At 32.3% G+C, this 23,837-nt stretch overlaps 5 protein-coding genes across 5 annotated transcripts in view; 3 read left to right on the top strand and 2 right to left on the bottom strand.

The window, feature by feature from the left end:
* Positions 1-100: 100 nt before the first annotated feature.
* On the bottom strand, positions 101-3,841 carry LOC124531391 (adenylate kinase isoenzyme 1-like). The gene is made up of 5 exons (XM_047105960.1): positions 3,718-3,841; positions 3,325-3,546; positions 1,937-2,095; positions 829-969; positions 101-388 (listed from the first exon to the last, which is right to left on the bottom strand). Exons 1-5 carry the CDS (start codon positions 3,748-3,750, stop codon positions 170-172), a joined length of 774 nt encoding a protein of 257 aa, XP_046961916.1. The 5' UTR covers positions 3,751-3,841; the 3' UTR covers positions 101-169.
* An 811-nt stretch (positions 3,842-4,652) lies between these two features.
* LOC124530914 lies at positions 4,653-6,729 on the top strand. The gene is made up of 3 exons (XM_047105282.1): positions 4,653-5,072; positions 5,348-5,578; positions 6,497-6,729. The coding sequence occupies exons 1-3, from the start codon at positions 4,721-4,723 to the stop codon at positions 6,727-6,729; spliced, it is 816 nt and encodes a 271-aa protein (XP_046961238.1). The 5' UTR covers positions 4,653-4,720.
* A 907-nt stretch (positions 6,730-7,636) lies between these two features.
* On the top strand, positions 7,637-9,667 carry LOC124531076 (calcium and integrin-binding protein 1-like). The gene is made up of 5 exons (XM_047105529.1): positions 7,637-7,836; positions 7,931-7,965; positions 8,096-8,343; positions 8,563-8,764; positions 9,319-9,667. Exons 1-5 carry the CDS (start codon positions 7,786-7,788, stop codon positions 9,338-9,340), a joined length of 558 nt encoding a protein of 185 aa, XP_046961485.1. The 5' UTR covers positions 7,637-7,785; the 3' UTR covers positions 9,341-9,667.
* Positions 9,668-10,402: 735 nt separating this feature from the next.
* Positions 10,403-11,087, bottom strand: LOC124531079 (oligosaccharyltransferase complex subunit ostc-A). The gene is made up of 2 exons (XM_047105531.1): positions 10,844-11,087; positions 10,403-10,766 (listed from the first exon to the last, which is right to left on the bottom strand). Exons 1-2 carry the CDS (start codon positions 10,980-10,982, stop codon positions 10,456-10,458), a joined length of 450 nt encoding a protein of 149 aa, XP_046961487.1. The 5' UTR covers positions 10,983-11,087; the 3' UTR covers positions 10,403-10,455.
* Positions 11,088-11,521: 434 nt separating this feature from the next.
* LOC124531168 (SUN domain-containing ossification factor) overlaps positions 11,522-23,837 on the top strand; it is a 72,375-nt gene continuing 60,059 nt past the window's right edge. Inside the window, exons 1-2 of the mRNA XM_047105644.1 lie at positions 11,522-11,827; positions 11,901-12,146. Coding sequence (XP_046961600.1) covers positions 11,769-11,827; positions 11,901-12,146 — 305 coding nt within the window. The 5' untranslated portion in view covers positions 11,522-11,768. The remainder of the gene's footprint in view (positions 11,828-11,900; positions 12,147-23,837) is intronic.

The following is a 23,837-nucleotide window of genomic DNA, read 5'->3' as shown; positions in this document are numbered from 1 at the left end:
TATTTTTTTCTTTATTAAATAGCTTACATTTTTTCATGGTTTTGTAGGTTTTAAACATTCATCATTAACTGACATATTAATGCTCTAGAAAAACAAACTCTACAAAAAAAGTAACATTTATTATAAGAAAATTTAAAATACATCACAATTAACATTATACTAAAAAAAATCATGTCGCTTCAGCTGTGATTTCAGGTTGGAGAATCGGTGTAGTTTCCATTGGTGGATTGGGTGTTGGAGATTTGGGTGTTGGGGAATTGGGGGCAACTGTAGGAGCTGACGCAGCATTCGGTACTCGTGCTTCTCGTTTTTTACTCTTTTCGATTGTATCCGATAGTATCTCCTTTAGGGTGGAAGCCAGAATTTTAGGGTTACCGCTGCTGTCCAGCTGTGAAGAATGCTTGTTATAAGAACGTTACCTGAATGGAAAGAAACGCTTATGGCTGACACCTTGGGAAGAAACATTCAACCAAAAGAAAAAAAAATAAGTTTGTTTCATATTCAAAATATTTTTTTACGGTTCTATATTTATAGACGAGGGGGCAAATATCGTCACAGATTAACAATTATTTCTAAATACTATACAACTTTCACGCATTTAAACACGGAAGAGACTATTACAGAGTTCATTTAATAAACATTTCCTGGAAACGATTAAGATTACTTAACTTCGAAGACAATACACAGGCTAACGAAATTGTGAACAATACTCAAGTGACATTTTAACTCTGACAGGAATCATTAAAAAAAATAAAAAAGGTCAATGACCATACACTAATCATAAGTCATATTAGTAAGATAGATTACAGATTAAACATAAATAGATACCGTAACAACGTGTCCACCAAATCGCTTATGGACATTTTTAACTTTATGCGCAGCCTCCTTCACGATCTGTCTTGCTGAGTTGATCTCAGCCTCGGGCCGACCGAGCTCTGATAGTTTGTTTTGTAACCTCGTCGCTGCCACCTGGTAAATAAAATTACTGCCTTAGATATTTGATATTTACTTCTGCTTTACCATAATTCGTTTAATTATTATTTGGTAACATTACTTTTTAAATAAATAATTGTATAGCGAAGTACATATATTATGTGCAAGGCCCGTCCCTCCACGTTAAAAAAACAACATTCAAAATTTTAATAAATTGAGTACCTACATTATTTGAAATGTCATGTTTTTTATTTGTAATTAAATATTCTCTTCATCACGTCTCATTTTTATTTCACAAAAATTTGCCAAATTATAATTAAGATGAAAAGGCTAAACATATTAAAAAAATATATAAATCATCGGTTATTTCACATTTTCAAGTATAGTTTTCTCAATTAGGTAAAAAAAAAAAACAACAAAAACAAATCTGATCAATATTTTATCCAAAATGTACAACCGTATGCCGAGAATAACTATTATTGTATCAACAGACTGAATGACGATTCTATTAATTACAAGATTTCTTAGTGTGCGTAAAATGTCTTATATAAGTCAGCAAGAATAGATTAAAATTAGATCAATATTCTCAATGCATGCCGATAATTTAACGTTAAAGCGCGTGCTTTTGTGAATGAACATATCCATAAGCTTAAACGTATTATCCTATTAATACTTTTACCAAAAACGTAGTACAATGTTATTGCTATATTATTATCACAGGATCAACTTGAGGTTATTGAATCAAGCTAGTTCATTCGAACTATTACTCCGATTAACAAACAAACAATTAACTCTAACAGATTACAAATAGTAAGTTCAGAGTTAGCAGGTTGGTGAAATTTCATTCTGATTTATTTTGCAATCAGAATTATCTTACGTATCCCAACTTAACAAGTAATAATATCAGACACGATATTCCAATCCGGTCATTTTCCAATAACAAAAACAAATTCTTTTGAACAAGATATTGAAGTCGCAAAGAAAATCTTTTAAATCATAATACCTCATTGTCAACCTCCAGTGCAACGACCTTCTCGGGCCACTTTACTTGCCGATTGAATATGTTCGACATCCTATGGTTCTTCGGGAACCCGACCAATATGAAACCTTTCGCATCTTGGTTCATTAGCATCGTTTCTTTGATTATATCAACCGTTACTTGCTACAAAAACCAAAACATAACAAATAATAGAGCTCATTTTCAGTTACAAATTGAAATATAAAGTAAAGATAGAGTAGTTAATTTTAGATGAATTTGTAACTGATCAGCAGACCGGCAATATGGACCATGTACTTAGTTGTTGCATAAAACTGCCACCGTAAAGAATTGGGTATAAACTTCCAAATTACATGTCGCCAACTATGGGATGTGAGATGTTGTTTCTTGTGTCTATAATTACAGTATAGCTGAACCACCAGTAATTGGCCAGCAAAGTGTTGGTGGTATCCTACATGTCGGTATAAACTATATATCGAACCTTATATGGAATTTGATTTTAGTGGAATTTAATAGGACAGGGTAAATAGAGTACTAGTTAATAGGAGAGCTATCTGCTTAGACGGAAAAATACTGTCCATCGATTGATTTAATAAGAACAAATCCAATGTAACTGAAGATGTTGAAGTGATAACTTCTTACAGGATGGTTTACTGCTTCGTTACGTAACGCGTTACGGCGCCAGTGAATTTATGACAGATGGAAATTTTTCAATATTAAATAGTAGATTAGCTCAAGTTATGACTTCGGAAGGGCGGCCGAGACTCACTCTTATTAAAAAAAATTATATCATATAGGTAGGCGGATTGGCCAATGGGTTAGCTGATGCCCGATTACTTCAAGAATTATTAATCATTTGCCATATCACCAGTTGCCCATTAACCTTGTGTTATGAGATGTTAAGTACCTTGAGCCTGTAGTAACGCAGGCTCCCTCACCATTCAAGCCGGAACACAACAATAGATACTAAACATTACTGTTTGGTGGTATAATATATGCTGTGCAGTTGGTACCTATCTAGACGAACTTGTAGGTAACAGAGCTCGACGACCAAGATATAAATTATATATTTTTTTTATTATATGTCTGTTGTTTTTAGCGGAACGGTATAGACTATCATGAACTAGGAAAACTAATAACTAATAACAATTAAAAGTTGAGAAGCTTAAATAAAATTTTACAGAAAATGATGTTATAACTATCTTTTTTATGCCTTCTGATAAAATTCGATAATATTTTCATTGAACCGGTATAAACTAATAAATCTACGGAACTATAATTCGTAGTTTCATTGCAACAATATTAACGGTTTTCAGTTTGTCTATGGTATATTTATATTTTATCTGTTATTTGATATATTAGTTTTTTTAAAGTTATAAATGTTAGTTTCTCACCTCAGGAATGTCTTCTTGAGCCTGTAACTTGTCCGCGATTAAGCGTCCCCTGGCAGTATCCTTCTCTGCTTCCATTCTAACTAATTCCCCTGGCCTTATCATCGTGTAACCAGTTATGTTGGAAATAGTTTGCGCAACAGTCTGATTGCCGGCGCCGGGCACCCCGTTTACAAAGATCACTGGTAAATGCCGTATCGGTGTCATATCGTATATGACATCTTCCTGTAAAATGAATATAGTTAGGTACTCCAACGTTCACCCAATAAAAAAGAGGTTTTTTGACAGTTCGCTTAGTTTGGCTTCGGTTTATAAGCCTTTTTTTCTTCTGAAATAGCATTATTTGTTTTGTAATAGTCAAGGTTGTGTTGGAAAATAATAGAAAAGCTTTCTCACCTCGTCTATGCGTCTGGAGTAAAAACATCCCATTTTTTTTATAAATAAATACTAACTAAACTGTATAATTATGTAATAATTATTTTCACAAAGTTTCGGGAATAAAGTGACATTTCCAAATAATTGACAAATGTTTGAAAATTACCGTCTAGATATTTGACGGTTTTCGAAATCATTTTCTAACTAGATTTGGTTCCAGTCAATGTTTTCTGATTTTTAAAAAAGGTAGCATTTAATTGAATTTAGTAGTTTTACGATAAGTAACCATTAATATTTAAATAATTCATCTTTTTCCACACAATGTAAAACGTATAACCCTTCATTTACTTACATACGTTTAAGTTATCTATACTAATATTACAAAGAGGTAAATCTTGTTTGTTTGTTGTAATCTCTTGAACTAAAAAGTTTTCACTTATTTCTAGCTGCTATAGGGTATAAATTATATTAATGTCATATCATTTTATTTATTAATAAACTGCACTCCTGTAAGCAGGATCGGGACGCGAGTAGGCTATATAGTAACAAAGGCTATATAGTATATTTCAAGGTTTTCCATGTACTTCAAGAAAAAAAAGTCTACGGCAATGAACTTTATTATTATGATATAATTATTTTATTTCTGGTTATAGCGTTGTTGACAGCTAAATAGGCTACGTTCGAAATACGAGTATAATTACCAATCATCGCTAACGATCCAATTGGATATTGTTAGGTTTGCCTACACAGTGATATCTGACAGTCTGTTTCCGTCATTGCTTTAACTCGGAAATAATACGATTATATTATTTCATGTTCTCACTACTTAGCGGGTAGCCATTCTATTGAGGCGTGCTCAGTAGAAGCCACAATTAGCTTGGTAGGCAGTACTCAGTAATCATTCCTCGGTAATCACGTAAAACAATTTTGATCCGACCAAGCCGGATTGCCCCATCGTTCTATTAGAATAGCAAGAATATATTTGCATATCACCTCCGCAGTGTTCGCTGCATTGTTAAGTGTAATGTACTATACTGTCATAATCATTACATCCTTTTTTATCAAAGCTATTGCGATCAGGGTATGTTCGAACGAATCACCAGCTGCTATGCCAAAGTATTATTTGATCGAGAAATGTCATCGGTCCAAGCTTGGTGTTGCGGCCAAGGCAAACTTCACTTCACTCACGAGTTGTAAACGACTTGGCATTGAGAAGAGAGCCCTGGCTATTAACTTTAGCCCCCAAGAATACTTGGATAGCGGTGAAATTTTGGAATATTCCTGTGAAGTGCTGAAATGTGCAGAGGCGATTGGGGGATTGTCGTTGAGCAATGACACGAGATACGACTATTATAGCATATATGCGAAACCATTACGTAAGTAAAAATATCATTAATAAAGAGTACATTTATGTTTTTATATATTGACTTAAGTTGAATTAGTATTACAGTCTGAGGTACTAATGAAATTGACAGTTGAGGTATAGTGTACTTTTAATAAGTTAGGTAGGTAAGTAAATGATTCAGCGGTCGTGCTGCAAAAGCGATCCCACAGTCTCTCCGTTTCCGTGCTGAAGAGTCGGGTATCTATGAAGATTTTCCGTGCGTAAAAAAATGGTATGTAAATGATTAAAGAATATGATACCTTTTAGCTACTGCGATGTCAACATGCGTGCCAGCAACAGGAATGTTCCTGCTTTTACCAAAAAAGCTAAACCAGACGCAAGCGCAGGCGCGGTGTCAGAATATCAGTGCGGTGCTCGCTGACGTGACCAGCGAACAGAGAACTGAGGTGCTTGCGCAAGTACTTGCTACTGCAAGTGTCGATTCCGCTTATGTTGGAATGGAAAGGGACATCGATGGTATATTTTACAAAACTAACGGTAAGAACAATTAAATACCTAGAAAACTTAACATAAACCAATATCATGTACAAACCTCCTACATATTTAAGTACAATTTTTTTATCCGTAGCTTCTCTCTCGTATTGGGGACGACACAACCTCCGTGCGTAGATTTTAGTTATAATGTCGTACTGATATACGAGCACGATACGATATACGAGTATACTCCCGTACGTAAAATACCGTATAACCCTTAAATAATGTAGGAATACAGAGTTCACATACTCACAGCGTACTCACTTGCGTAGTATGATTTCACATCGTTGGTCTAGTGATCTATCCGCAGATCCTGGGATCTTACAACAACAGCCTGTAAATTCCCACTGCTGGGCGTAAGGCCTCCTCTCCTTTTGAGGGGAAGGTTTGGAACATATTCCACCACGCTGTTCCAATGCGGGTTGGTGGAATACACATGTGGCAGAATTTTTATGAAATTTGTCACATGCAGGTTTCCTCACGATGTTTTCCTTCACCGCTGAGCACGAGATGAATTATAAAGTCAAATTAATCACATGAATCAGCGGTGCTTGCCTGGATTTGAACCCGCAATCATCGGTTAAGATGCACGCGTTCTAACCGCTGGGCCATCTCGACTCCTCACTCCTCCTGGGATCTTAACTTATACCTAATTTCGCGTTTATGAAAAAACAATGACATTGAACAAGTTTCCCGCTACACGGGAGGGTGAAGTCGATCAAAATAGACCACGTGCACATGCTTTATCTTATTTTATGTGTTTAATAATAAAAAATAAAATTCAAATATCTTTTATCTTTGTGTTAATATCCAACAGCGACACCAAAATTTGTGGCGTATGTGAATTTGTGAAAGTTAACGTTTCCAAGTAAAGTTTTGGTCTCCGCTAATAAAATGTATTCATTTAAAATTTAACTACAGGTGATGCTCTAGAATGTATTACATATCGCGCCTGGGCCCCCGGTCATCCTAAGAGAAAATCAAACGTTACTTGTGTTCTGCTCACGAGGAATCGCATGTGGAAAACTACAGCGTGCGAAGACAAGTACCCGGCTCTGTGTGAATTAATACCCGACGGACCGTACAAAAGAGGATCGATATTCGCTTCAAGAACACAAAACAGTATATCACATGTTCTTTATAAAAACGATTGACTTTCTATGCGATTACCCAAATATTCATCTTTATAAACTGCTTTATTTTTCAGATACTGACGAACTTACATTTAGTGGAGAAAATTAAATTTATTTATTAGAAAATTAAAAACAGAACAATTTATGATCAATATTTTTATCATGATAAGAGCTATTTATTTAGAAAATTTATAACACTTTACAGCGGCCTTTGCGATTCCTCACAACAATTATTTAATCTACAACAAATTCGACTTTACTTGTATAATCCGTAGAACATAAATATATTATTATTTTATTTCTCATTTTGACTAAATCAGGAAATAATCATATACACATCTATATAATGACTGGTGGATGGTCTGAAAAGTAAGAACTTCACTTTTTTTTTCACAATGAAGCGATGAAAGTCTTGAGACAAATGCCAATTTATTAATCGACTTATCGCCTGTAGGTATATAATACAAGTGTACGTGAATAATCTTTCTAATTATTTTGCCCACTTTAGTAACGCATATCAGTGATTATTATTAATGTTTCTACCATAACAAAGGCGTTTGTAATTAGGGCAGAACGCATTGACTATCTAATACAAGAAGGCAACCTTTTTTATTTCTGATTTTTAGCTCTGAAACAGGATCTCTTCAAAATGAAGCTATATAAAAGTTTGTGTGGTACCTATAGTAAAATAAAGTTGTATAAATTTCCATGTATAAGTTGTGTAAAATCGCATGACCAGCAAGGAATAAATAAAGTTTACATATAACTTTTTGACTTTAACAGTCAAAAGTTCTAAAAAACTTGAAAGTTTCCAAAGATAATTATAGTCCTATTTTATACTTGTATTCACTTATTTTATGCTCGAATAAAAACCAAAAGCTTGCTTAGAACGGAACATCAAATTGTCAGTTATAGTCGACAGATAATATTTGACACTTCGCATTGACATATCTAATATAAATATATAATACGAAAATCAAACAAACGCGCGTCTAAGGTGTGTTGTTTATGTTTAAAAATCATATTGTTTAAGTTAAATTGTATAGAAGTAAGTATTAAAAGGTACACGTATTGGATATGGGTCAAGGCAAAAGTCAATTCACTGAAGAAGAATTGCAGGATTATGAAGTAAGTAAAACAATGGATTACTCTTAGTCTAACTATTCTAATTATTAGGTATAAACAATTAAAAATGACTAATATTCTCCGAAATGTTTTTTAGGACCTGACATATTTCACCAAGAAAGAAGTTCTTTAGTAAGTAATTACCGAATATTTAATTTAAGTTAAAATTAACCCTTACGTACGTAATTTTACTAGTATTACTTTTATTTATTTTTCAAACCTAGATGTGCCTATAATGCTCTAAAAATATATTTATTTTTAGCGCCCATCAGAAGTTTAAGGCCTTGGCCCCAGAAAAAGTAGGGCACAACAAGAATGCTAAGCTGCCAATGGCGAAAATCTTACAGTACCCAGAGTTAAGAGTAAATCCATTTCGAGACAGGATCTGCAAGGTCTTTAGTTCCAGTAATGATGGAGACTGTACATTTGAGGATTTTCTCGACATGATGTCTGTTTTCAGTGACAATGCACCAAAGGCTGTTAAAGCTGAACATGCCTTTAGAATATTTGGTAAGTGAATTAAACAAAACATGAATAATTCCCAAAAGAAAAACTCATTACAAAATATGATGTCTTAAACCAATTTGATTGCAATGAATGAGTGAGTATATAAACTATTCTACAAGATTTTCTACAATGAGTGATAAGTTTCATAAATGTTAAGACTGATTACTCAACTAAGCTCGGGATTTGATATCAATTACAAATAATAATAAATGTATGTTTCAGATTTTGATGGTGATGATATGATAGGTGTCTCTGACCTCAGGGAAGTGATAGAACGCTTGTGTGGACCCGAACTAAAGCTCAGTGATTCAGAAATACAACAGTTAGTACAAAATGTTCTAGAAGAAGCGGATCTTGATGATGATGGTGCATTGTCATTTGCTGAGTTTGAACATATCATTGATAAAAGCTCTGATTTTTGCCAGTAAGTTATAATAATAATTAATGAGTCTAATGACTTTATTTTTTACTAATTTATGATAATGATATCATCCTGACATATTTTGCAATATATTATATACCACCAGTATTATACAAACATTATTTGTTTAAATGGGGATGTCTTTTATTCCCTCACTTTCATAATCTGAAGGGATGATCAATCCTATACAAACAAGGCTGGGTACACACTTCTATCTCCTAAGCTCTGGATCATTAAGTATTGAGTATTTTTTATATCCTAATACCTTTTCATTGATCTGACCCGGGGCTTAAACCCAGGCTCCTGGAATCACAGACCATTAGACCAGTGACACTATCTGACAATTTTTTTACAAAAAAATTAAATGCCAACCTGTTTGTCATTGCTATTAAAAAACTGAATCAATCTGATTGAACTTTGATAGAAATCATCGGGAACTTACATAAATACTTCAACATATAAATTAAGTAATTTGAATGTTAACCAACCATGATTTAATAGAAGGATGGATGGATCTTATTCGCTGTAGATTGTTGACAGATTGTTTTTTTTTTCAGCTCCTTCAGGATAAGACTGTAAAGAAGCTCCAATCAATTTGATATTATTATATTTGATATTTAGTCCAAACATATATAATAATCAACAATGTATCTCACACCTTCGAAAATTAGATTAAATTTATTATAATATTTAAAGAAATTAATGTTCTCAACAACATTGTGATGTCTTCCTTAGTTTAATTATTTTTTTTAGATAAATATATAAATGTTTACGATCTTCTCAATATTTGTGTTGTGATGTATTTAAAATGATTTATTAACTCGTACTTGATCAAAACTGCCAAATATTTAATAAGGTTTTTAATTTATTTAGTGTTTATGTAATCAATAAATTTTTAAAACAATATCTGGGTCATTTTTCCTCCATTATATGTTTTTACACATACACACATCCTTTATTTTGTAAATAAACAACAATTTCAGCCAACATCAACACTTCAATGTAATATAATGTGTGACTGATGATTTATTAATTTTGGTAATGGAATCAAAAATTTAATTTTGTGATGACTAAGTTCACATTGTCTGTTTATATTTCAATTGAAAGAGTTAAGATAATCTATCAATCATATATTTCATGTGATTTGCTATGTGCTCCATCTTTACTAAAAATATTTTTAGATATATCATAAATATTTTTAGATATAATATGCTATTCAACTTCGCTGTTTATATTAAATTTAAATCTACTTCCAAAGTATAATCAATTAAATTTAAATATATCTTCATAACTTCATAATTTGTACATCTATAGTAAAGAACAGATTATGAATTCAACATCTCGAGCCACATTAAGTCAATTAATATTGTAATTTCATGTTACTCTTCTTTTGGTTTGAACAGACTATGGGTATTTTGTCATTATAATTTTTATAATTGTATCACTATCATCATCAGTAGCCCATATTCGTCCACTGCTGGACATAGGCCCCTCCAATTGTATGTTAATATAAAATAAAAAAAATAGCTTTTAAGATAATAATTTTCATTTAATTGTAATTTTAAAAAACATAATTTGAAAAACATTAGTAATATTATATTACTTACCAATAATATTAAATGCATTAAATAAAACTTTTGATCAGTGTAAAAATATATTTTTAACTTAGTCATAAACAAATATATTGTAAGAGATTAGTTTTGCAAGTAACCTGGTAGCTTCATTCTCATGAATATCCAGGTCGTAAAGAATGAGACCAGTATGCACAAAAATGCTACAGATATTAACAAAATTCTATTTAATTTAGGTGTGGTAGGATTGTGTGTACGGTCGAGTATGATGAAACCAAGTCCTCCCAAAGAAAATAGGAAGCTAGAAGCCAGTCCTTCCATGATGTATTGGCCGTTTACTCTATTCGGCATAAAGGCGACCGGCCTACTGTGACCATGTTCATCGGTTGTAGACCCAACACTTGGTGGCTCAACAATAACGTCATATATGATGCCTATAACAAAAAAAAAGTTGATTACTAATTGGATTCTACTTATAAATTTCGATAACTGACTATTAGAATCTACTAACCTCCAGTCACTAAGAAATATGAGAATAATACTAAAGAAAACGTTGTCATTGCTGAAGGAGGCTGCAACCATGATGGTTTTTTGATTTTGATGTTTGGTATTTCAAGAACAGTAAAGGGAATTGCATACAATGCCTCCATTTTAAACGTTTTAATCTTAATCAGTACAAGATTCTTTAACTGACTGTTGATGTCGATGCGGCAAATAACTGATAGCTTTGGCAGTTACAAATACAGATAACAAAAAAGAACCACCTCTACTGGTAGTAAATGGTACTAAAGTTTGTACAACATATTAATTTATGATATTTCGACATAGGTGACTTAACTGTGAGTTAGTTTTAAACATTTTATTTATATATTATGTATCATTGTTAGCCTTTAGTTCTATAACCTAAGATTGTATAAGTTTACTGTAAATAAGATATTAAACACTGTATGTGTTTCACAGAAAAAAACTGTACGTTTGCTATATTCTTGAAAAATGTTAAAATACACATCTGCGTGAACAGAAACGTTTTCCATCATTTGAAAAATAGCCAATGATAAAAAAGTTTTCGTGTTAAATGTTTTATTTCGATTGGTGAAAACATAATAATCGATTATTTTTGCTGATTTTACCCAATGACCAAATGCGAGACATTGATCATTCAACCGTAAAATACTTGGAATTTCGTAACTGTCAAATTTAATAGATTCAATGAAAATGTTCGTGGGCTCTTTTCTTGTCGCAAATTTTTAATGTCTCGAGTTTACAGCTGTTTTTTTTGTATTACAAATAAATTGATAAATATGAATTGCGTGTGCACGTAATAAGAGTGGTTTTAGTTATTTGTGAATTTATAATACTCGTTTACAAACGCTGTGAATATGTTTTAATTTTACGCACAAAATGAACTGGACTGTGGATTTTTCACTAATATTACGATGAAGGGTGGGCTGTATATAATTTACACGTCTTTACTGACAATTTCAGTGCTCTCCAGGTAGTTAAAGTAACACTTTTTTTCTTATAACAGTTGTAGTCTTTTGATAATAATAGTATTGTTTTTATTCCAGTTGTGCTCTTTTCATATTGGTGGTATCTGAAGCTCTTCAAACCGAGGATGGAAATACTAACCACGACCTGTCTGGCCTCCACAATGTTTCGCAGAAATCTTCAAACATGGAAGAGGGAGTGTCTATTGAACCTCCTGATATCCCACAGGATATCCAAGAAATACCAGAGGAGAAAGAGACAGAGGAACCCCATCACCAGATGACATTCCCCGAGGCTCTGTCTGTGAACTCAGTGACTACAGATGGGTGAGTAGACAGTGAAAGTTAGATTAAGAAAGGCTATTTGATTACAGGTTTTTTTTTTAATTATCTAGACATTTACAATAGGCAATGAACATGTGTACAATATGTTATTAGTATTGCAACATTGTTTCAATCTCTTTTTACATCTGATTACAGATTCTAATAATAGTAATCTATGTTATGTCTGTAATAAATTAGTTTGCAACAAAAGAAAGTTATATTATAATTTAAATGAAACAAAGAGTAATAGATACAATAATATGATATTCTTGTAATTACCGAATTTAAATTTAGAATGCTAAGAAAAAATTTAAATAAAGAACTTATGAAATTAAATACAACATTGTAAAGATTAAATAACATAATTCATCAGATCTTTGACCTCCAAAAGTCATACAAAAAAGGATAGGTTATCATCAAACTGTTTTCTTAAACACTTCAAAGTTTGTTTATAAAAGATACACATTAGGTTCAAAAAAAGTTATTAAATTATATATTGAAAATACAATTTAATATCTTAAAAGTATTTCTTTATTTTAAGACTATTGGATGCACTACCTATGTTTATTGCATCGTTTCTACCTATGTTTTACTAGTGAAATAGTACAGTTATCCGAGGCTGCATATTGTCAAAAGTGGAAATGTTAGGAGAATACGACTAGCCTTTTCTAGCTAAGCAGAGCAGCAAATAAAAACACCCTATTACATATTTATGTTACTAGTTAATGTCTCAATTTATAGACTTGTTTTAGTTACGATGATGCTATTATTAACTGAAATTACTTTGACATCCTGGCAACACCATCATAATTACTTTACCGCGTTATCTGTCGTTATCGTACGAAACTGTGTCAGTGACGGATATCCCGTTATTTACGCCATGGCGCCACACGGCATGGTTGGCACTGGGTGGTCGTATTTTTTATAACTCCGAATTTGGTAACTCTCGCCTTCATTAATTCATAATATTATAGACGTTTACACTCGACTTTTTTTAATATGTTCTGAAATGGCAAGGGTATTTGACCATATAACTATTCGACGTATTTATTTTTTATACATTTTCTCATTTAATAAAACATAAAAAAGAAGCAACAAAGCGAATACAAATTAAAAAGCATGTTTGTCGTATTTTTGTTAATAGTGTTTATACTAATTGTTTATTTACTGCACTTTGCCTACCATAATAATATCCCGCGAACTCAATCTACCTTTTAATTTTTAATCTGTGATCGTTGTATTATTTTCTTTGTAGTATATTGAGTGACTATATTTTACGCTCATATTACATCGTCCACCAACTAATCCAATAGAATCCACCAATCTTAGCTCTCCAATCCGAACAAGCCACCTTTCGTCTCGATGGGTCCCTTAAATTCACTATATGTGTATTATTTGCTATGGTATTGACCTTTAATTTAATCCTTTAACATGACTTTAAGACCCTATTTGAATAAAAAAAATCGTGTAATTATGTTTTCGCGTGAGAAGATCTACTTCTTCGTCGTTTGAACAATAGCTTTTTAATTCGTGCAAATAATTAATTACAATAAAATAAAAATAACTTATTTATTATGATAAAAAAAAATATTATTATTATGAAACATAATTTCTTCTGTTTTCAGCATTAATATAACATTCATTCACAAATTCAATTCGTAGTAAAATAAATGTGAAGTTGTCTACTTCGGACATGACAGTTAATTGGCGGTTCAGCGATTAACTTCATAATGTAGTTTTAATGTCATTCTCTACATGCCCAACATAAAAATTCGATGTCATATTTTTATGAACGCGCCATAAATTGAACTTTTGACAATACAGAGCTGAGAGTGACTTAAAAGTCACAGGTCTTCTCAATACTACCCATTTGAATAAACAAATAAAAACCAATAAAAAAGTACTTACGCAACGTCATTACGTGCGCAATAAAATCAATTATGACTAATGCTAGCACCTGGCACCTGCCTTTAACACTGCTAGTTTCTGACCCGATGCCTGGAGAAAAAATTGATTTTGCTTTTTTAGGTATTGTAATAATACCTTATTACAATTGGAAGATTTAGAGTAATATCTCTAATTTACTAATAAATAAACTATAAGGTTTTAAATGTCCAGCCTTTTCTTTCTCTTTCGTATGGAAATAAAAAAAATATATTATTCACAATAAGTCAAAATCTTTCAAATGACTTTAAAAATAGACCTTCATAAATATATTGATGTATGTAACTGACGATGGAAGATTATTTTTATTCAAACCATAAGATCAAGCATACACGTGATGAATAAAAACGTTCAAACGAAAATATCCAAAGATTGCCATCGCTTATGGATCAGGAAGGTCGCGCGCGTGTATTGAGAGATAACAGTATCGCGTGGTGTCCATTCATTACGACGCACATCACTGACGTTTAACATATGATTATATTAATAATAATCCTATATTTGTAATGCTTTAATTAATACTAATGATAAATCATGATTTGAAACATATTCGATCCACGTACTATAAACATATTTTACGATAAACTAATATCTTGATTAACAAGGTGAAAGTAAGCGTACTATAAATAATAAAATTACAAAGTATTCTTTATTTGAAAGTGATAATTAATAAAATTTAGTTTCAACAGATAATAAACAATAAATTATCTATTGACATTTTTTTTTACAAAAATATGGCGCGTAAATTTAATGCCAAAATACATGACAGATTATATAGAAAAATATGATTCAGAACAAATAATATTCCAGTTACATTTTTAATTTTATTTAAATTGCAAAACAGTATACGATTGTAAAGCAGTTTTCACAAAGTTAACAATTTAAGTAATTACGAATAGAATCAACAAAAAGTGAGTGGCCTTAAAAGTAAAACTTAACTAATAGAAATCGAAAGCATGTCTAAATATAGCGGCACGGGTAACTGCTATTTGTAATGTTGAATTTGAACACAACTGTACAACGACTGAAGTTTATTGAATGCGTCTTACATTAACTTAAGACCTCGATGTTTATCTTATTTCCCGCTCACAAAAATAAATTTACACAGATACAAAATGCGTGGACATGAAATGCGGAGAGTTTAATGTTTTATTAAGTGATGTTTGATGTGGATGTACGTAAGTTGAAGAATGAAAAAAATTAAGTGCATCTTGGTAGGAGGTATCTTTGAAAAGAAAGTATTTCAGCATACAAATTGTGATAATGTATGAATAGATAGGTAGATACTTTTTATATACTTCTGTAAAATGACGAAATGTTTTTGTGAAAGCCTACTTGAATAAAGAATATTTCGATTTTTATACGTTAGTCAGAATAAAGTATTTTAGAGTATGAGATGATTTTTTTCTGAAAAAAAAAACTCTTGAATGAAATGAGAATGAAAGTGAAACCTCACCTGGATTAAATCTAGTTCGAATATGCTGTTCTGTTAAGTAAAAAAGTACTTGAAATTGCCAAAAAAAAACAAAAAAATAGGTATTTGTTTTTTATGATAATCGTTGATCAACTCATTTTCAATAATTTGGTTAACATTATTTTAATATATGTGAATGTTCTTTATACAACGCATCATTACAATTTAAAATTTAACATCATTGATGGCAACACAATATTCAAATACAAGCTTTCATTAGAACCCTCAATGACATATTCGTAGATTAGGAACGTAGGTATCAGTGTTCTTCTAAGAATGTAAATGAAATGTATTATTTTGTAAAACTAAGTATATTATCGTGTAATGTTTTTTATCTCATTACGCTTCTTGTGGGTGGCAATGACATTGCGATCGTTTGTCAAACGCGCCGTTCGCCACGAGATGGCCGTCAGATATAACACTAATAATAAATGATAATTATGTCCCTTGGTTTCACATTAAGTATAAATACTTTTGATAGATATGTAAAAATATATGTCTCACAGAATAGCCGTTTGCAACTAAGTTTGCTTTTGCTGTATATTAGGTATGTGTTATACAGAGACATTGAAATCATTTATGTTTTTTCTAAGTTACTGGTTGTTACTGACTGCTCTTATCTGTGCTTACATTAAAAAAGTGAAGTCACAAACATAATCAATTATAACTAGTAGTCGCCTGCGGCTTCGCACGCCTTTTAGATGTTTGGCTGTTATGTGTTAGGAAAAAAATAGTCTTTCTATTCTTGGAGTTCAAGTTTGTCTAATACCATGTTTTATCAAATTCGGTTTGGCCGTGTAGCGAATAAAAAGAATGAAGAGCGACGGACAGACAGAGTAAAGTAAAGTAATGTAAAGTAACAGCCTGTACATTTCCCACTGCTGAGATAAGGCCTCCTCTTCCATTAAGGAGAGCGTTTGGAACATACTCCACCACGCTGTTCCAATGCGGGTTGGTGGAATGCACATGTGGCAGAATTTCGATGAAATTAAGACAGGTTCCCTCACGATGTTTTCCTTCACCGCCGAGCAAGAGATGAATTATAAACACAAATTATCACATATAGGTATATAGTGGTGCTTGCCTGGGTTTGAACACGCAATCATCGGTTAAGATGCACGCGTTCTAACCACTGGGCCATCTCAGCTCGACAGACAGAGTAACTTTCACATTTATAATATTATTATAGATAATAATTGGTAGGGGCAAGTGATTAAAACGAACAAAATAATATAATATTTTTTTTACAAAATCATGTCGAACTGCACAGCTTTAAGCAGTTTAAAAAAACTGTGTTACAAAAAATAAGTACTCCATATTTAATAATAATACCTACCAAGTTTATTTAACATGTATAAATGTATAAAAGTAAAGGTTAATACAATAATAAAATAGTTATTTAATGGTTTAAACGCGTTAAAATTAATTCGTTCAGTTTTTCATGCGTGTAGATGTTGTTTAAATTTATTTTTAAAAGTTGCATTGACATTTGTAATACTTCTATCATTAAACATGATCAATAGTCTGTAAGAAATGTATGATACTCGTGACTATCACTGTGATTTAATTATATATGATAAATGATAGATAACATATAAAATTATTTGCCTAGAAAGATGAGCTATTTATATTATATATAGTAAATACGGTTTTTATTCGTAGTTTTTTTTCTATATTTAGTCATAGTAGGCTTTCAAAGCGTTATTGAATGTGTATTAAATACTTTCTTCTTTAATATCTCAATAAGGGTTAAAATAGCTTGTAACTGTCAGATTGATTGGCTGGCGAAGGTTTCGAAGTTTATGGAAACATACTGTACCAATGATATGAACAGCCTGTAAATATCCCATTACTTTAACCTAACCTTATGGTTATGAGAATATTCCACCACGCTGCCCCATAGGATTTGTGGATTAATGTGTGAAGGAATTTCATTGAAACTAGATACAGATTCCCTTACGATATATTATATCCTTCACCGACGAGCACGAGATGAATTAACAAATTAAGCACATGAAAATTCAGTGGTGCTTGCCTGGGCTTGAACCCGCAATCATCTGTTAAGATGTACGTGTTCTAACCACTGGGCATCTCGGCGGATCCGATGTTAAATGTTATGTTGCGGTGGTTGAGATTCTCGTACTCTAACCATCTCATCAACTATAACAATCTATATTAAGCTATTAAGGAGAAGCCTTAGTGTTTATTCCAGCAAATTTCCCAGAACGGATTGATTGTATATAAACTCCGACCTCCTTGGTCGAGTGTTGTGTACACCGGTTTTCATGGGTACGCCACTCCGAGGTCCCGGGTTCGATTCCCGACCGAGTCGATGACTATCATTAGTTTTCTGTGTTGTCTTGGGTCTGGGTGTTTGTGGTATCGTCGTTACTTCTGATTTTCCATAACACAAGTGCTTTAGCTACTTACATTGGGACCAGAGTAATGTATGTGATGTTCTCTCATATACTTATGAAGGCATGTCGGTTTTCTCATGATTTATTTAATTACCGTCTGTAACACGACTTGAATAAATGATGAATAGAAAAAGGGAATATAAAATACGATTTTAAAGTATTAGTATTATGAGTTTAGTTTTGTTTTGATTTCATCCTAAATTTCAGCATTATGAATGGACAATAGCATCTAAATAATACAATATGACCTATTCAAACAAGCAGCAAACGTAATCTATACTAATATTATATAATAGTAGTATCGAAATAACAATGTATCCGACAATTGAAGTAAATTGTATTTTCAAGGTTGTTTTATTTATTATATGACAAATAAGGGATCTGAGTCAGTCATTATGTTTCCATAAACTGAAATATTTGCACTTTGTACTCTTAATAAAAATATGTACAGTCAGGGTAAGAAAAGGTTCGTCACCTTAAGATCTATTTACGTGTGTTCAGTATGAGCGATCTGCTTTACCGATCGAGAATACATGACACTTACATATTTTGACAATTCAGTGGAAGATGTCATACCGTTCAATCTCCATCGTGTCTTCTCAATCGCACGTGACATTGGCGAAATAATCTATGCTCTCTTGGCACAAAAAAGCCATAAAAAAATATATCATATCTAATTTAAATTTGAAATGACTATATAAAGCTAGACGTAGTCCAATAATGTTACACTATTTTGAACCAAGTTATCATACTATGTAAGTTTATTTTTATATGCATTTGTCAGTTTTGTGCTTCAGTTTCAAAAGGTACTAAGATTTTTCGACTTGTTAAAGGAAATAATTTGAAAAGTGACGAAGGTTTTCTTACTCTGACTGTACAATTTAAATTGTTTATCGAGTCGCCGGTGCCAATGTCGCGTTGAAAATTATGAGTACTGACATTCGCGTGTATTTTGAGTGCAGAGTTGCGTGCTATTGCACCTGCTTTAATGAAGATTATTTGTCGTTAATGCTTGTCAATTCTAATTTAACTAATACTTATTATAATGTGATGGGCCATGGCTGGAACGCGTGCATCTTAGCTGTTTATCCTGGGTACAAGTGAATTGTCATGTGCTTAATGTGTGTTTATAATTAATCTCGTGGTAAAGGTGAATTGTACGGAAACCTGTAGTGTATGGATCTAATTTTAATGAACCGGCCATTTATATCCATAAATTTCATTGGATCAGCGTGGAGGAATAAGTTCCAAAGTTTATCCTTACCCGAATAGCCTTTACTTTATTATCATCAACAGTCTATATTCGTTCACTACTGGACATAGGCTTATCCAATTGATCACGCCACTATGATCGTTCTTCGGCACTAATACATAATAAAGTTCTTCGGCGAAGAACTTTGTTATGTTTAATGAATTATTATTTACAAAATAACATACATGTTAGTAGTCAAAAATATACTTACCATCTTTTCGAAATTCCACCGAAGAATTAGCAAGAAAATCGTAGTTACTTTTTTCTGACATTTTTTATGGATTATATTAGTTAAATACAACGACTATAATACATATATCCTGCCCAAAAATCCAATTGAATTTAATATTCGCATGTAATATTCAACATCCAATGTCGAAAACGTCTTTATTTTTTTTTTGTACATCAAATTCAGTCAAAATTTGTTTTGAATTTAGGTGTAATATATATCATGTTAAGTGATTTTTAAAATACATTTGAACTCTTTATTTTCCCCACTGGTCTAGGTCTAGCTTTTGGTAACCTGAAATTTAATGTTATATTAATGATCATCAGTAATCTTGCTGTTAATCCGAAAGTGTTCGCAAGAGACTACTCGAAAAGCTTTATGGATTTGGATAAGGTTACAAATTTGTTGGGCCAGTACAAAGGATCTTTCGAGAAATTTTTTGTACTACGATTTCGGAAGTGACTTAACGATTCTGTGACTCAGAAAGCGCTCAAAATTGTTGGTCCTGAGCTCTAACTCTTTCGTTGAAGTTGATTGCCATCTCATGGAGATTGCCCCTGTTTTTCGCGCGCACTTTTACATGCATTATTACAACTGTTGCACATTTGGCTACAAGTCATTATCGGTCAGGAGGACATCGGTGATTTCATTTCGGTTTGCCAGAATTATGTTATTTATTGTAAACTAATTGCATTAAAAATAGCTATTGATAATTCTAGTATAAACGAATATTTTTATATTATGACTTTTATGTGTTTTTCTTCTGATAGAACATTTTTCCGTAAATTTGTAATCGTAGGAAGAGAAAAGGGATACTTGAAACTACAATCATTATTAAAATTCCGGTTCCTTACATTGTCAATGTAGCGCTAACCATGGGAACTAAGGTGGTCTATAATTACACTGAGTCACTCGTGCCTCAATCCGTTACGGAGTAATAAATATTTAGTTAAAGATTATATTTATGAATGATAAAATATATAGACAGTATCTACAAAATCTAAAAGTACATAATAGGAATGAATGAAGAAATTAATGAGGATTGAATGTTGGGTATCCATAAAATTAAATCGAAACTTAATTTACCTAAAATCACAATAATTTAAAGTAAATTAAGTATTGATCAATTAAGTGTAGTGTATTCTTAGATACGTTAATTTTTTTAAATTCCATTAGGTAATTTTGATACGTATTTCAAAGTACGTTTAAGTGATACCAGTTTGAAAGAAAAACAGACTCGCTTTGCTAACCCTAATACATAAATATAAACTTAGTAACGTGCATTCCATGACATCTCTCATATATCTATAATTTAATTAAAATCAGTCCAGTCGCCCGAGCGTGACTAATTTACGAAAATAAATACACTTTCCCATTTACAATAATAGAAACATTATTATTTATTAATCGTATCAATCAAAACGTTTCAATGGTATTAAACAATTCGAATGTTTGAATATTCGATTAATTCCTAAACACGTACAAAGTAAAAGTGAAAAGCGAATTAAATCGAAAATGCACGTATCTAGGAAAGTTAGCCGACCTGTATCTGGTCTGCGGAAGGCTTGCTTCGTTATACACAACAATTAAACCGTTCTCAGTCTCACCAGAGGTTATCGTGGATCAACTGTGCCATAACGACGCCTGGAGGCTCGGCCCCTTGGAACAGAAGCGTGGGCTCGGATGTAAGTGCCTTTTATTAGGGTCATTGCACACTAATGCTTTGTTTACGACAACCTGTTGCACGTGATTTTGTACTAAGTTCAATTCGTTGGAGACTTTGAAGACACTTGAGTTGTATAAGTTGACATCTTCTTAATTATTATGACAAATTTAATTACTTTTCAGGGTGTCAATTCTATTAATTATAATGGTAATATCACATTCCTTATTCAATACCGATTGGACTATTTACTTTACATCTTTGAATATTCTGTACTAAAATATTTCTCAACTGAATTTTAACTTGGAACCCTAACTACCAGTTTATAATTGTTACGACATATTCCCGATTCTATTTCGATCCAAATGTGACCACAAATGGATCGTTATTTTAGTAGAATAGGAAAACAGTTAAGTACAGGACATCGATTAAGTTTTGACCGTTTTGCGTTAAATTGACTTTTTTTGTAGAATTGATTAATATTTAATATATTAGTAAGAAAAATAAACATTATGCAATACTTACATGTATTGATAGATGACCACGCGAGTTGCGTTAACATTGATTATGACGATACAGTTTTAATTGCCTCTTGTATGGCCTCTCGTTTCAAGTATATATTGAATTAACATATCAGAAATAATTATCTTTTGAGCAAATATCTTTATATCAGAGACGTTTTTGTTTCGCCTTTGATAGACTAGTAAGTTTTATTAATCTCATAATCCATGCTGTCCAGTGTTGTTATATGTTGGGAAACACACTTGATGCATATACCTAACACTGAGCATATAATACAACAATGTTTCTGTAACAAAATGTCCCCATATTAATAAGATTGGAAAAGGCTTAAACTGTTCTGAAAACGCGTGGGAAAAAATTAGTCCGATTATGTGACGCTGGTTTGTTTTGGCTTGTGCAAGAATTCTTCTATTTCAACTATATCAATAATAAATCGTAATATTTCACTGCATAATATAAACAGGTCAAGAATTTTTCGCTGAAAATGTTACATACGAATAAATCCGTATGATATCATAATTACATCTTAAGTAAATTTAAGAAACTGTTACCAAATTCTCTACATGAATGTCAGTCATTAATTTTCCTCATTATGAAAGTGTTGTCTCGCTGCGAAGGTATCGCTCGAGGTTGTTGCAATCGGTCGTTCACTGTCTGCTTCAGCTTTAGGTGTCAAACTCTACCATTGGAATGGTTCCGGAACTCACGATCGAGTACCGTTCGAATATATCATGACTTTTACCGGCTACAAAGTCCTCACTGGTTTTAATTGAACTCTACCTGTTTTTATTTTTAATAATTCAATGCCTAATTTTTCGTGATCGTTGTAAGTTACTTTGCTAAATAATATTGCATAGCAATGTTTTGTTATATGTCAAGGATAACGTCAATAGCTTAATTGTGGGTCCCCTAGTGATGTAAAAATCGCAGTATCGATCCAGACCCCTCGAGCTGCTGTCACTGCTTAATCCTGCCACAAGATTTAACCTTAATTGTAGGGCTAAATAAGAAATTAGTAAGTGCTTAAAATGGGGTATGGCTACCATTCGTTGAAAAAAAATGTATGTTGACGAAATTATATCTACAGGAAGAACAATATAGGAAATCAGAGGACACATCACTAATGGTTCACTTTTTCATATTCTTATTGATTAACTTCAACTTTTAATTCCAATTTAAATGATTGTCTTTTAATTGAATAAAGATGTGACTCTAAATATAAATCATGTAGTAAATTAGTAAATAACTGTTACATATATAACAATATTGTTATTTAATATGTCCTTATATAATCCCCTCAAAAATTAAAATAGTTTGCTTAGTTCAAGAGGTTATAGCGACAATTTTTGTTTAAAAAAAGTTTCCAGTTTTATTTTAAAATAAACATGAAGAGTTTTGGTTAAAATTCTTCGAAAAATTTTAATCGAGAATCCGCAGTAGCACTTCCTCTAGAGAATAACTAGACCCAAGTCTGGCACACCTGGTGTCTTAATGGGAAAGTGGTAGTTCCACTACTGATATTAGTAATTTTTTATATCATAAAGGTGGACTGACAATTAGACAACCTGATGTCAAGTCACCACAGACATAACCACTTTAAGAAATATTAACCTAAGCTAATATTTTTACACCCTAATGCTTCTAATTATGTTGGCTCACTCAACATTGAAACTGGTACGCAATACAGTAAGCATTGCTGCTTGGTTACTTTGTCCGGCACAACTTTGCCCTGCCACCAATCTCTAAAAATGAAGTTTCTTATATTATCAATACCAATCAGGGTTTTGGAATTAAGTGTTGTACAAACTTTTCTTTGGATACCTTTACTTGCTGCGATCGGATTAATTGTCCATTGGTTTATGAAATTGAAATATCTGCGTTTGTTCCTTAGTTGGGAGTGGTGGTTTGGTTGGTTGGTCGCAGTCAGTTCGGACGACGTCATCCTTATCATTGTTATCAGACGCCATATATTTAATCCCGCCATCTACTGAGATATTTGTGGTGAAAATAAATAACTGTTTGAAAGATTTACAGCTTCATAGTAAATAGTGAGCTAGCACTTTTGGTGCTGTTTAAATATTTCATATGAACGCTTTGTAAATTATTAATTCATTATATAATTACAGGGTGTAGTAAATCATGTAAAGAGAGATTTAATTGAATTTTGACAAAAGAACATCACAACATTGGGCT

The sequence above is a fragment of the Vanessa cardui genome, chromosome 7 (assembly GCF_905220365.1).
Source record: "Vanessa cardui chromosome 7, ilVanCard2.1, whole genome shotgun sequence".
In the NCBI taxonomy this organism is placed as follows: domain Eukaryota; kingdom Metazoa; phylum Arthropoda; class Insecta; order Lepidoptera; family Nymphalidae; genus Vanessa; species Vanessa cardui.
This window is presented reverse-complemented; position numbering and strand designations above follow the sequence as displayed.

What these genes read in the sequence shown, in the direction of transcription:
- LOC124531076 (XM_047105529.1), top strand. Translation starts at nt 7,786, where the DNA reads ATGGGTCAAGGCAAAAGTCAATTCACTGAAGAAGAATTGCAGGATTAT. An exon ending in ACCAAGAAAGAAGTTCTTTA is followed by an intron (nt 7,966 to 8,095) that starts GTAAGTAATTAC and finishes ATTTATTTTTAG; the next exon opens with CGCCCATCAGAAGTTTAAGG. An exon ending in ACATGCCTTTAGAATATTTG is followed by an intron (nt 8,344 to 8,562) that starts GTAAGTGAATTA and finishes TGTATGTTTCAG; the next exon opens with ATTTTGATGGTGATGATATG.
- LOC124531079 (XM_047105531.1), bottom strand. Translation starts at nt 10,982, where the DNA reads ATGGAGGCATTGTATGCAATTCCCTTTACTGTTCTTGAAATACCAAAC. An exon ending in ATATTTCTTAGTGACTGGAG is followed by an intron (nt 10,767 to 10,843) that starts GTTAGTAGATTC and finishes TTTTTGTTATAG; the next exon opens with GCATCATATATGACGTTATT.
- LOC124530914 (XM_047105282.1), top strand. Translation starts at nt 4,721, where the DNA reads ATGTACTATACTGTCATAATCATTACATCCTTTTTTATCAAAGCTATT. An exon ending in CATATATGCGAAACCATTAC is followed by an intron (nt 5,073 to 5,347) that starts GTAAGTAAAAAT and finishes GATACCTTTTAG; the next exon opens with CTACTGCGATGTCAACATGC. An exon ending in TATATTTTACAAAACTAACG is followed by an intron (nt 5,579 to 6,496) that starts GTAAGAACAATT and finishes ATTTAACTACAG; the next exon opens with GTGATGCTCTAGAATGTATT.
- LOC124531391 (XM_047105960.1), bottom strand. Translation starts at nt 3,750, where the DNA reads ATGGGATGTTTTTACTCCAGACGCATAGACGAG. An exon ending in ACTCCAGACGCATAGACGAG is followed by an intron (nt 3,547 to 3,717) that starts GTGAGAAAGCTT and finishes TTCATTTTACAG; the next exon opens with GAAGATGTCATATACGATAT. An exon ending in TTGGTGGACACGTTGTTACG is followed by an intron (nt 389 to 828) that starts GTATCTATTTAT and finishes CATTCTTCACAG; the next exon opens with CTGGACAGCAGCGGTAACCC.